The 13,200-nt window shown below is 43.2% G+C and overlaps 1 protein-coding gene across 1 annotated transcript in view; it reads right to left on the bottom strand.

Annotated features, from left to right (window-relative positions):
• kcnh2b (potassium voltage-gated channel, subfamily H (eag-related), member 2b) overlaps positions 1-13,200 on the bottom strand; it is an 86,644-nt gene that overhangs the window by 44,473 nt on the left and 28,971 nt on the right. Inside the window, exons 3-6 of the mRNA XM_037455940.2 lie at positions 5,723-5,878; positions 5,227-5,410; positions 4,489-4,814; positions 4,183-4,394 (exon numbers count right to left, since the gene is read on the bottom strand). Of these exons, the coding sequence (XP_037311837.2) occupies positions 4,183-4,394; positions 4,489-4,814; positions 5,227-5,410; positions 5,723-5,878 (878 nt within the window). The remainder of the gene's footprint in view (positions 1-4,182; positions 4,395-4,488; positions 4,815-5,226; positions 5,411-5,722; positions 5,879-13,200) is intronic.

The following is a 13,200-nucleotide window of genomic DNA, read 5'->3' on the forward strand; positions in this document are numbered from 1 at the left end:
CGCTATAGAAATTTCTTTATACCCAAAGTGAGACCCAAAAATTAATCACATTTTTTAACAGTCCGGATATCCATGCCAAATTTAACAACTTTTTGAATATGATAAAGGCCCCAAAAAGGCCCGCGGTTTGTGAGAATAATAATAATTCCTTGAAATACAATAGGTTCCTCTACGACTAGTCGTAGCAAGGACCCTAATAAGTACATGCACACACGGGAACTTTCTAAATCACTTATGAGGTCAACACTCATGGACCTCAATAGCTAACTCAGTGTGTCAAATCTGTCTCTCATACAGACACACTCCAGTGTGATTACTTGCTGTAGTATATGTACAGCTGGTCCTCTTGAGACATGACACCCCTCTCCAATATACTGGACGAGATTGGAGCGGTCGGTGTCTGCTCCTGGGCGGCCGGCAGGGAATGGAATCTGAGCCTGCCATTTAGACCCAGTCATTTTCCATGACCCTGGTCCAGACCTTGAGCTCTGCTGACAGTTCATGGTAAATACCAGCCGAGCAGCGCTACAATAAGACAAGCCCAAAATAGCATCCCTTCGAGGCATCCACTCAACACAGCTGAACACAGAAAGCCACTGTATTCTCACAGAGGCAATTGAGCTTCTGTTCACTTCAATATTGTGTCCAACATTGGTCTGAACTATTTGTGTGTGTGTGAAGAGAGAAACTAGGCTGTCTGCTGAGATGAACCAAGTGGGCAGACACAAAAGAGAAAAACTGTTGCTCTCTTTTAGATTGACCAAGATATGTACTGTGTTGCTGGATCAATGAGTAGGGCTTATGAGAGGTCTGGTGCTGGACGTGTGGTCAAGCACAAACATCAACGACGACGGGTTGTCTACTTCCTTGAAGGCACTCTTAGACTGTTCAGAAGGAAGCGAAGTGGGATTCTTTACTGTTTGTGCGGCAAGTTTAAAAATGACTCCGACTGTTGGCTAAAATGACTGGTTTGGTCCCTGATGTAATCGCTCACACGCTGATGCTGGGTGGATTTTCCTACTACAGAGCTCATCACCCTCTTACTCTGCAGCTGACTCCAATACCTCTGCCTGGGCAATAGAAGCTGCGGCCTCCTTTTTTCAAATGCAGGGCTTCCCGATTAGCTTCTAGTCTAGCTTTGTTAACTTTCATGGCAATCTCCCTCTCTGCAAAAGTAGCCCGTGCTCGCGCAGCCTCTGCACTTGCTCTTGCTTGTGCTGCTGCTGCTGCAGCACCAACAGATGATCTAGAAGATTGCGATGCACCAGAATGTTTGGAATTGCAGACCTTTTCAGTTGCAGGTTTCAGATACGTGTGTGTAGCTTCGTACACAACTCAGCAGTTATCCAAACTCCATTTGAAGGAATACGGGAGTCAGGAATCAGCGTCTAAGCTCCAAATGTTTTATTTTGCAGTACTGACAAATGTTTCAAATTGGAATGAAAAGACTATTCTTTTGAATGCTTTTAAACGTGAAGGATGGCAGCGGATGATTTCTCTCAAAAACATTAACACAGACGGCAAACTTCCGGTAAAAGCAAATTAATTAAACAACCAATAGCACCCAGAAGGGGGCGCCAACTGCCCAGTTCCGAGGGCAGAACAGTAGTAATGCCAGTTGTCTGAGTCACTACTAGTAGTATCAATTTTAATAGCAGTAGAAATACTAGTAGTAGTGATAGTAATAGTAATACTAGTTGTTGTAATATTAGTAGTTGTTGAGGTAGTAATAGCAATATGAATACTAGTAGTACTTTTTGTATTAGTAGTACTATCAGTTGCAGTGTCACTACTACTGGAAGTAATAGTGTTAGTAGTAAGAGTCATTTTAGTATTAAAACCAGTATTTCAACAAAAACAGCTTCTTTCTGAGCTTCATGGTTAAAGTACAGATAATCATTTGAGGCTTTTATTTTGAAATGATGGAATTGGGTGAGGGGGAGGAGGGGTTGAGAGACAGAATGCTTTTCCTTCAAACTAAGAAGTTATTAATTGATTGTCCTCTTTAAAAATGGAATTGGGAAGAGAGAAAAGAGTTTAGGAGGAGGGAGGGTGGAGAGAAGGACATTTTGGTTGGGGTGGGCAGGAGTGGTGGGACTTATTTGAGGTGGGGTGGGGTGTAGATAAGTCTCTATATAAGATAGTTGAGTGGGTGAATACAAGGGATTTTGCGGGGGAGAAGGAAATTGGAAAGAAGCAGGGTTAGAAACGGGGGAGATCGAGGGATGGGGGGGCCTCTCTTAGGCTTCTCTTATACCGAATGGGGGGCAGAGGGAGCTTGTGTGAGGGACAGAGGGAGAGGGACAGGTTTAAAAAGGGGGGGGGGGGGGGGGCAGGGGACCTTATGTAACTGGCATTAAGCTCATTTAAAATGAGCAATTTCTCGAGGTTTACAATGGAATGAGACAGAGAGGCTACCTACCACTTCATTGCCTGGCATGGGTGGTTCCGGTTCCCACTGTGGCTGAGTTGGGACATGCTGCCCAGGGGGGAGAAGCTGTATGTGTGTGTTACTGTAAGAGAGCGTCAGTGAATGTACAGTACATGGTCTTGTCTGTAGGAGTGTAGGAGGGCTGTGTCATGGCACATCTTTGTTGGTAGTTAATCACTTGCCCCTCTAGGACACAACCCCAGTGATGGACGCTATGGGTGACACTGAAGTATTATGGTGAGCTGTGATGCTAACTTTTATCCACTGGTGGGTTCAACACTTCATGCTTCTCCAAACAATCTGCATTCAATATTGTTGCGCCTGTCAAATGTTTTATGGAGCACTACAATTATTCTGCGTTCTTTTCTGCAGTTACCTTCATCACTCCACCATATATGTGGTGCTGCCATCTTCTGGCCGGAGCCGCTACTGCATGAGCTCTTGCAATAACTCGATATCCACTGAACAGTTGTTCAGAGTAGGGGGAGATCTGGAGTTGAACGGCGCCGCTCGGCTGTATATTGAACGGATTATTTCTGTTTCTGAAAAAGCATGGATCATGGAAATCAGCTGCTGCAGACAATTCTGACTGCACAGGAAGGTCAGAGAGCAAGTGGGGCTGATGGAATTGGGTGAGGGTGGGGTTCGGGAGACAATGTTTGTCATTCAAACTAAATGGACTGGGTAAAATAAATTTGTACAGCGCTCTTCTAGTCTTCTGACCACTCAAAGCGCTTTAACACTACATGGCATCATTCAACCATTCATACCATACACAGTGGCACCTGTCCATCAGTAACTGACATTAACACACTGTAGTGACAGCTGGAGGAGCAATGCTGGGGTTAAGTGTCTTTTCCAAGAACACATTGACATGCAGGTTAGCCGGGCCTGGGATCAGACCAACAACCCTCTGATTGGAGGACGGCCGCGCTCCCCACTCACCCACAATTGCCCTAAGCTAAAAAAACTAAGACGTTATTAATTGATGGGCCTCATGAAAGATTACAGTAAGAAATCCCTCCATGGGGGGTTGAACGACTAGTAGTACTACTAGAAGTACAAGGCATATTAGTAGTGGTTGAAAGAGCAATAAGTATTCAACGAAACAGCTTTATTCTAAGCTTCATGGATAAATTACAGATAATCATTGCAGCTTATATTTTGAAATGATGGTATTGGGTGAGGGGGTGGAGGGGTTGAGAGACAGAATATTTGTTGGAATGCACTGATGCATTCCAAGTATTGTTCTTCGAATCTTTATTGTTGGAATGCATTGATGCATTTCTGTTTACGTGCAGTTCATCACACAGCAAATGTCGGCTTCACTAACAAACTGATACATTTATAGAAAACTGATTGATGTGAACTAACTTTCTCCTCTAAGACATCCCCCTCAAGTAAGACATATATGACCACATGTGTAAATAAAGCGTCTGTCCAAGTTCAAAAGGTAAGTTTCCCCAATAAACCAGCTGATTTGTGCAAGAGTTGTTCAGTCCACCTAATGATACGAGTATTGTCTCCTATGGAAGATTTGTTATATGGTCATGACTGGAAGACGAAATTATGCTAACCCGCAAATCGGTCCGACAGCCCCTACACAGAAATGCACACAGCACTTTTCCACTTCATCTGAGATCAGTTGCGGCTGAGCCGCAGCATAGAATAGAAAAAGCCTGACTGCAAAACAACGAAGCAGCCAGATAACACGAGAGCAATGAACGATGCATTAAAGAAGCGCGTCCTACCTGAGTGACTTTCTCTGTGACATGGTGCGTCCGGTCGATGAGTTTGCACGGAGATATGATGTCCATCTCCCCGCTGGGTAGGGCGATGAGTGGGTCCGGTTTGAAATCCACAAAGTTGAGGGTGATGTGAGGGATTTTGGAGATGGTGCGGTATCGCATGAGGTCCGAGTCTGACGTAGAGTTCAATATCTTTGACTTGCTGTTAACTGTGCCTGCAAAAACACCCACAGAGTCAGTCGAGGGGGGGTGATAGAAAGAGGGCTGAGAAGCTGTTATTTTTCGTTCCCTTTGCCTCCACTTGCTCACCTGGGGGGACACTCCCTCTGCAGTTCTTGCGGTCCCAGTCGGGCCTCAGGGCCTCGATCTCGTCGACAGAGGAGGCACGACGCATGCTGTGGACGCTCTCGCGCGAGCGGCTACGCGACAGTGAGCAGTTGGAGCCCGAGCCGTCCAGGTTCAGGCTGAGGCGGTGGTGAGGCGCCACACAGGAGGAGGAGGACTGGGTCAGCGCATCCACCAGGTGAGCTCTCTGTGGAGGTGGAGGAGGATAATGACTGGGTGCAGGAGGGTCGGGGCCCAGTAAGGTGCGCTGGTCCTCCTGTTGCGCTTCCGCCCAACTCTGTAGGGCTGACCTAGGAAGCAAGGAAGAGAATGGTGGTATGTGCATTTGGGAGGCATTAAACAGCATGTTTCAGGTGAGTATGAAGAGTCTATACTAAAACCAACGGTGACCTCTGACCTTTTTTTAGGAGAAAAAGGAGTTCCTGGCAAGAAGCGTTCAATATTAATTCACTACAAGAAGCTTTAGATGTGAAACACAAGAGAATACCTGATTGTGTTAAAAATAATTCAACAGAACAATTCTACATTCTATATTTATTAGAATTGTGGTTGGCGGAACATTTCTTTTACTGCACAATCTTTCAAATACAAATTTATAGTATGTGTTTTTATAGGATTTGCTCATGAGTGTGAGGCTTATTCAAAAGAAGCAGCTGGGCTAAGCAATCTTCTTGTCCCCAACATGTCCCGAACACAGCCTACTTGGTGCCAATAATTTGCTCCCGGTGATCAAGCTGTAAGGAGGGAAGAGGCCGGAACTCCCCGAGGCCTAAATGGTGTTGTGGGTGCAGCACAGGTGTAGCAGTGGGGATGTCGTCCAGAGACACTTTGCTGTTGGACAACGAGCGCAGCAGGGGAAGACGCAGCTTGAAGCCTCGTGGACGACCTGGAGAGGAGGAGGATTGTTTCCAATATTATTCTGGAGCAGGGATGTGAGAGGGAGTTGGGAACTGCAAGGAAAGGTTAATCAAAGATAAAAACTCATAGGGATAGGAAATCTAAAGGCATGTTGGACATTTTAAGTTACTAAACACATTGAACTTGTAATGTATGCACCTACTGTACTCTCTCTGCTACTTCTTAATAAATAGTCAAAGCCTCTTCTATTCCTTTAGGTTCGATGTTGATCATTAACAGAGATTTGATCAATGCACAGGTGTAAAAACATTAGAGGGACTGAGGCCTTATGGGTATCTACCGATGACGAGCCAGGTGGGCAGGCGGTGGTTGAGCTCCTGTTTGTGGTCTAGGAGTAGTTCCTCTGTCATGCCCTCGAAGTTGAGGATAAACATTATGACCATGCCATCTTCATTCTTCACAGGCACCACGTCCACCATACATGGGAAGCACTGACCTGCGTGGAAAGAGAGAAAGAGGGAATGAAAACCCTGCAACGAACTGATGGCATTAGGTGCAGTGTATAGAGTTTGTTTTTTTCATTTTCATCATCTCGTAAAAGTCAAGAGAGAAGCCAACAGCAGAATTGCTTCTTTGAACACACAACAAAATGATTGAATGTGTTCTTGTGATCAAACGTTCAAATTACTGTGAACCTCTACATGGGAAGTGTGTGTTGTTACGTCCTGCAATACGTTGATCTCTCCTGTTCTGTCTCCCTGTGTCTTCTCTCTATTCTAGGCCTGGTCCCTGTGTGCTTGATTGATGGGAGGTGGCGGCGCGCGAGGCGTGTCCCAGCCTGACGGAATAAAGGGGGCCTGGTGATGGCGTATCGGCAGCGGTTTAGGGGTATGCGAAGACGTCAAGATCAAACCAATGCCGAGTTTGCTAGAGATTTGCGGGTACAATACCAGCTCTGGTGCGTCCCCTGTAACGTGAAAACAGTTGACAACATGACTGACGTGATAGTCTTGGAGCAATTTAAGAACACATTGCCAGAGCGGGTTGCGACGTATGTTGCTGCGGCGGTGTTGGCAGATGAATACGAACTAACGCATAAAGCTCAACTGGACAAAGAGACGCGTTTTCTTTTCATAATAGGACGCCAGCGCCACATTTAAACCGGACGTTCAAACCGCAAGTCGATGCTAGTCAGGTAGGAGCTGGAGCTGTTTTGCTCCAGGAAGACGAAAAGGGAGTTGATCGTCCAGTTTCTTTCTTCCCTCGGCTTGTTTCGTATGAGGCAAATCATTCTGTCATTGAGAAAGAGGCTTTGGCTTTAATTTGGGCCCTTCAGCATTTTGAGGTCTATGTAGCTGATGTTTCTTCGCGTGGAAATGGGTTTGCGAAAAGGGAGTTAAAAACGTTTCCGATAGAAGGGGATTTTTGTACATATTTGTGTATATATGGCACCGTTTGCACCTCATTTGTACATTTGGATGTAGTTAGATTTCTATTATTTGTTTTCTGTAAATGTACCCGTTTTGCATTCTACCATAAACCTCTTGGACATGTACCTACCACCCTCTGTCCGGCTTCTTTGTTACTCTTTGAGCCGGTAGTAACAGTGTGCAAAAACTCTGAGAAGATTATTACGTTGTAAATGTAAGCACCCATGCACTAATTACACACGCCCACTTCCTTCACGCACACATCGTCTTTACTCAGCAGTACGGCACGTTTGCTAGTCTGACACATTAGTGCTAAAACAGCTAAATAGGAGTGAAATGAGAAAACACAGGTGAGAGGAAGTGCCTGTTTAGATTAGGTCTGTAGGCATGGATTCTTTGTTCTATAGTCAGCAGCAGGACTGGAAGCTAAACAAGATGCTATTCTGGTTTAGACAGAATATGAACCCATAATATCTGTAAAAAAACATACACACAATGAGAAAAGAAAATGGTGTTTGCGTCTTAATTAAAAATGTAATAGAGATGATCTGGAAGCATACTGAAAGCAAGGACAAAAATTGTTTTTAAAGACATTGTTTGTATAGTACCACCAGGTTGACATGTAAACTTAGAGGAAATTTAATCCTTTTTCACTTTCCAAAAACTAAGCTATGGTGAAATGCATGCAGTTTGCAATTTCAAAAAGCAGGCTCACACGGTGCATCACCTTTTTGAGAAGAAGATTGTTTGCCCTGAAAATGTATTTTCTCCTTGTGATGTCAGGCAGCTCCTCTGACTCGTCCCGTCTCTTACCTGGACGATGATGCCAAGCGACTCGCTCTGCAAACAGCAGCTTTTTGCATCCAATGCAGTATTTTGCACCATGCCACAAACAGTGTCTCTCATGCATGCCTGGCTCACTCACTCACTGACCAATCGTCATCATCATCATCATCACTGGAGAGCAGGCCAAAATCGGATTGGACGACGCCATAATCCCAACGCAGGAGGGAAAAAATGTGATAGACAAGGAATACTAAAGGATTACACCATTTGGCAGAGAGAGTGAGTGAGTGTGTCTGTACCTATGCATGCTTATGTGCACATGAAGGTAGGGACATGCCCGGTCTTGTGTGTAAGCTATCGGGTCATTCATGCTGTGACACTGGATTTGGCTAAACCTGCAGACACGTGCCACCACTATGCCAATGTTTTTTTAGCGGTTTATGTGCCAACATTGCTAAGATCACAGAATGCCAGATGAGAAGGGTTGTAATACGACATGTATCATGGAACATTTGTATTGTATCAAGCCTGTTAATAAGAGGGTTTTTTTTTTTTTTCAATCAGAGCAATGACTCAGTAGGCGGTCAATGGGGTATTAAAAAAACACAGGGCTCACTTGCCATAATTAAATCATATTGAAACGCACACACACTCACACATGTCAACAAAAGAGTATTTAACTTCTCTCCATTGTCAAATCCATTATATGCTAAAATATTTTCTTTCAATTCTTTGAATTAATCTGGAACATTCCCTCGGTTACATTCCTCGCAAGTTTGTTTTCGCTTTAAATACATTTCCAATAACCCTGCATGCATGTGTGCATGTATAAGTGCTCTTTTCAGTGTGTTTTACGGTCCTTGCACACATACATGGATTTATCTGAGTATGTGTATGTGTCCTAAATGTAGGAGAGTTTAGATAAAAATGATGCTCAGGATGGATGTAGTCCAACTCGGTGTGTACTGGCTGATAATCTGATTTGGCGTTACTGATTTATGAAGCTCTGGGAGATTATCACAATGCATTAAAACACATTTCAAAAAAAGAGAATAGAGTGAAAATGGCTCATGTTGCACCGAGGAAGGTCAAAAGATCAAAAGACTTCACTTCTAATGACGAATGTTAAAACAATATGCAAGCCTCTGGTTGGTCTGTCAAGAAGGATTGCAATGTTTCAGATGGTATCGCAAAGATGGCTTGGATCTACAATAGCTAACCTGTTTCAACAATCCTCAAAAGTGCATGTGGATTTAGAGAAAAGGACAAAATCAAGTACAAACCGCCCCTTACACTTTTTTTTATCGGCTTTAAACCACTCAATGAGGTCAGGTGGATTAACTGAGGGCCTTCACAATCTGTGATTGAAGTTGTATAACTGTATGATAAAATATACTTCATCTCACCATGGAGAAATTGTGCTGTGATCGACTTGAATAAATACACTGTCAACCTAGCCCAAAGATACATTCAAAAATATGTATGCGAGTATTACAAGAGGAGATAATGAAAATACCACATAAGACTATAAGATAATGCTAAAACTGCCTCCTTGCCTTTATAAATAGAACAAGGCTCTATGTGTTTTCTTGTTGCAATGAGGTTAGAAGACATTTTTCATCCGAATCATGCAAGGAAGTGAGAGAGGAAGGACAAAAAGTAGGGGAGCAAAAAGTAAAGAAAGAAGAAAGCATGAAAAAAAGGATAAGATGAGAAGGTGGAATGACTCGACCGCCGAAAGATGAGGAGCAAAAGAGTCAATAGAATTCAGAGAGATCTGATAAAAAGGTCAGTGAAGAAGGAGCAATGAAAGACAGTCACATCCCCAAATTTCAATATTACTGCTTACAGTTAATAGAAACTAGGGGTAAAACAGCTGGACCCAGATCAGCCTGACCTCACAATCCGAAAATGGACCGCCGTGAAAGGGAAGCACATATGTATCCGTAGAACCTTCTACACCTGGGATGTTTAGCTAGCTAGTGTAGCAGAGGGTTTAAGGAGTGCCTATACTAATAATAAAACAGTAACACTGTGCTCTGGTTCTGCGCCAAGCTGGTAGCAACTTTATTTCCACTCAAAACACCTCTGCTGAACACCTCTTCTCCTTCCATCTCCTCCTTCACAATAAAAACACCTACAGTATATCGGAACAATCCTTGCACACCACTAGGTGGCAGCACACAGCAACGTTTCCTTCGTGATTACAGCGATGCATCGTCTTTGATGAGGATGGATGCACACACTGGCCCCTGTGAGCAATGGTTCAAAAGAGGAGGTACAGGGGGACTTTGTGGCTGAGTTCTGACCACAGGTCAGTTCCAAAATAGTGTGTGTGTGTGTGTGTGGGCACCTGGCATTTTCACACACACTTAGATGGCGTGTGGTTGACCCTGGTACCCTTTTTATAGATTGTTGATGGATGAGAATCTGTGGAAGGAAAAAAAAGACTCCAGGCAGTAATCAATTATCCTCATTTACCTCTAATAGAAAAAATACACTGAGCTGTGTGTTTATTTTGAACATGTACATGCTGTGTATGAAATGTGCGTTCATGTTTCTGATACATAGACCCATTCTATCCTCTGTTGGTGGTAAATATGAAATGACACCCGTAGAGCCACTTGTCTATGACTGATGCTGAGTGGTTGATAGAGCCCCAGGCTGACAGCAGGGGGATCCATTAGCGCGGCTGTACTGGATAAAGAACACGGTGCACTGGTGGCCACTGTGACCAAAAAGTGAATGAGTGGAGAGGCAAAAAGGTGTCTGAAGGAGCCATGATTCACTGCTGTATGGATTGTCTGGTGGGAAAGAATCTCAGAGATGTCTCAATGCATGAAGATGTTGGTTGTCACAAAATATTATTACACTATATTGTAGACTTAAAGTATCCCAGAATGCATGGTCACTAATGAGGCAATTATGGATAAATGGCAGACGGAGTGGAACAGAGAGCAGCGCGATGCAGATGAACCCGAGAGTTTACGTGAGCAGAGAAGCACAGTCCAGACAAAGACATTTAAATGTAGTAAAAAAGCTAAATTCGATAACTTTCCTCACAGGACCACACCGGTGATGGAAATTATCATGGAATTTTTTTTTTCAAAGAACGATGGAGAAAAGCAGACAATGGGGAGTCCCGCGATTGGTTAGTTTACGACGAGACAAATGTGATAATGTACTGCTCTGTATGTCGTCAACACGCTTCAGAAGATGCCAAAACTGATAGTTTCATTGTTGGGACTAAAAACGTAAAACTGGAAGCCATAAAAGACCACGAATCGTCCAAATGCCACTTCCAGGTAAAAGAGAGAGCAGCCCGGGAGAATACGGCTGCCATGAAGGCACTTACCGGCCCAGTTGGATGAAATGAAAATACTGTTTAGGAAAGCTCACGCCATCGCGAAAAAAGGAAGGCCATTTCAAGATTACGAATGGCAATGCAAGAAAGTGTTTTTTTTTTTGTCAATGAAATGTTGAATTGTAGATTAACGAATATAGCGCCCATGTAACTAATGTCAGTAGCTAGGCTAGTTTATATGCATAAAGTAGCCTATAACGTTAGCGCTGTGGTACGATATTTACTTCTATCTGTACTTTTCATTGTTTATTTTTCCATTTTTTTTAGATTAGATGAGAAAAAGGGAATGCTCGAACGAGTACAGTGACGTACAGGTATGAGGTCCTGGATCCGGCGGCTGAGAGAAGCGTTGCTTGCTACTAGCCATCGTCAGAATAACACACGCACTTGATACAGGCACAGAGATGAATGGGCTTGTGTTCCTGGTCCTGGCATCGCCCGCCTATGACGTACCAGCTCGCCATTGGTTAGATTTCACACGATTTCATGACGCGGTCACGCAGGGCTTTCCCACAGCGTTTCCACGCACCCTGAGAGGGAACTATCAGTTAAATTAAAAAGCAATCCAGACCCTTGTCAGTGCAAATTAAAATCAGCTGGTTCAGTCCCAGCTGATGGCCTACAAAAAGGTCTCTTCGCAACCTAATTGTTGCAAAACACAATGATTGCAGTGGTTAAAGGTGCATTTCTAAGCTTCTGAATGTTCCAGTGAGCACTGCTGCGGCCATAATACGGAAGTGGAAAGACAATCATTTCACCATAAATTTGATTCGACCAGGTGCTCCTCGCTAGATTTCTGACAGGAGTGAAAAGAATAATCAGAAGAGTTGTCCAAGAGCCAAGGACCTGCTGGCATCTACCACGGTGATGAAGATGAAACGAGGGGGGACATTTCAACGAGACAATGATCCCAAACACACAGCCAAGGAAACTCTCAGCTGGTTTCAAAGAAAGAAAATAAAGCCGCTAGAATGGCCCAGCCAATCACCTTAAATCCCACTGAAAATCTATGGAAAGAACTGAAGATCAAGATTCATGGAAGAGGCCGACGGAACCTTCAAGATTTTATATTGAGTCATAAACTGCAGTTTAAAATTGAAATTATTTTAAGAGACTGTTCCTGTGTTAGTCTGAACCCAGCTTTTATTTAGGATTGTTGGAGCTTAATCCTTTTCTAAATACTAATAAAGCAGACAGTCGTGCAGTATGTATATGGCATATACTGTATATGGAAAGGTCTGTCAAGAAGCACTGCTCTCGTTTATTCCTCCCACTCAACTAATTGTGCTTCTTCCTCAAAAAAAAAGTTATAGCGTCTTGTTAGCGCTAACAAGCCGACAGCTGTTTAATAATTATTGGGGTGGAACCAAAACGTGACCACATTTGAGTGGTTTTCCATAGCTTCTACCAAATTCAGCCAACCATGAATTATAAAGTACCACTACCAGCTCTTTTGCTGCATAAGGATATGTATCGCTTACTAGCCCATTGTTGGTATAAAATCTTTTCTACGTGCTGTAGAAATAAAGGAAATCACTCTATCCAGCAGAAACTGAAGCGTATCTTTCTTAAGGTGCTTCTCTAAATCGTTTGCTAACAATTGCAATCAATTTGAAATAGTTTGAAAATACCATGTAGCCAAATGCTAACAGCTTCTGCCGAGGAGCGAACTTCAAGACAGAAAGAGAAGACCAGGAGCGATCACTTATGCGACCAATACAGCTTCAGACAGAGGTTAGGACCTCCCACCTCATTAGCATACAGGCATATTTCAGCATTTATTTATTTATCTTCACATTTATTTATTTCTCTATTCATTTACACATTTATTCATTTATTTACGCATATATTAATTCCTGTTTATTTATTATACTTGTCATTTTTTGTCCTCCATATAAAATAGCTTGTATCCTATGCAAGAAAAAGTCATTGCATACAAGTTAATACCTGTGTTTGTTCTTGGGGGTTTGTTGACAACATTGATGAATATAAATTAACTGATGTAATTTGAATTTAAAATAACCCGAAAATGTTCTTCTCTCAGCCTGAAATATATCATGCTCTGGAGGAGAAGCGTATCTTCCTAAATAAAATAAGAAGTTTATCTTCCTTAGCTGTACTTTTTAGACACACATGGACGAGATTCAGCGATCCCGTCCACATCCAACCCCTCTCCTCTATCTCCGTGTTTATTTTTCTCCTTCCTGTTCCTCCTCTCGCTCCTCTTTCATCTGCTGC

The sequence above is a fragment of the Pungitius pungitius genome, chromosome 19 (genome assembly GCF_949316345.1).
Source record: "Pungitius pungitius chromosome 19, fPunPun2.1, whole genome shotgun sequence".
Classification (NCBI taxonomy): Eukaryota; Metazoa; Chordata; class Actinopteri; order Perciformes; family Gasterosteidae; genus Pungitius; species Pungitius pungitius.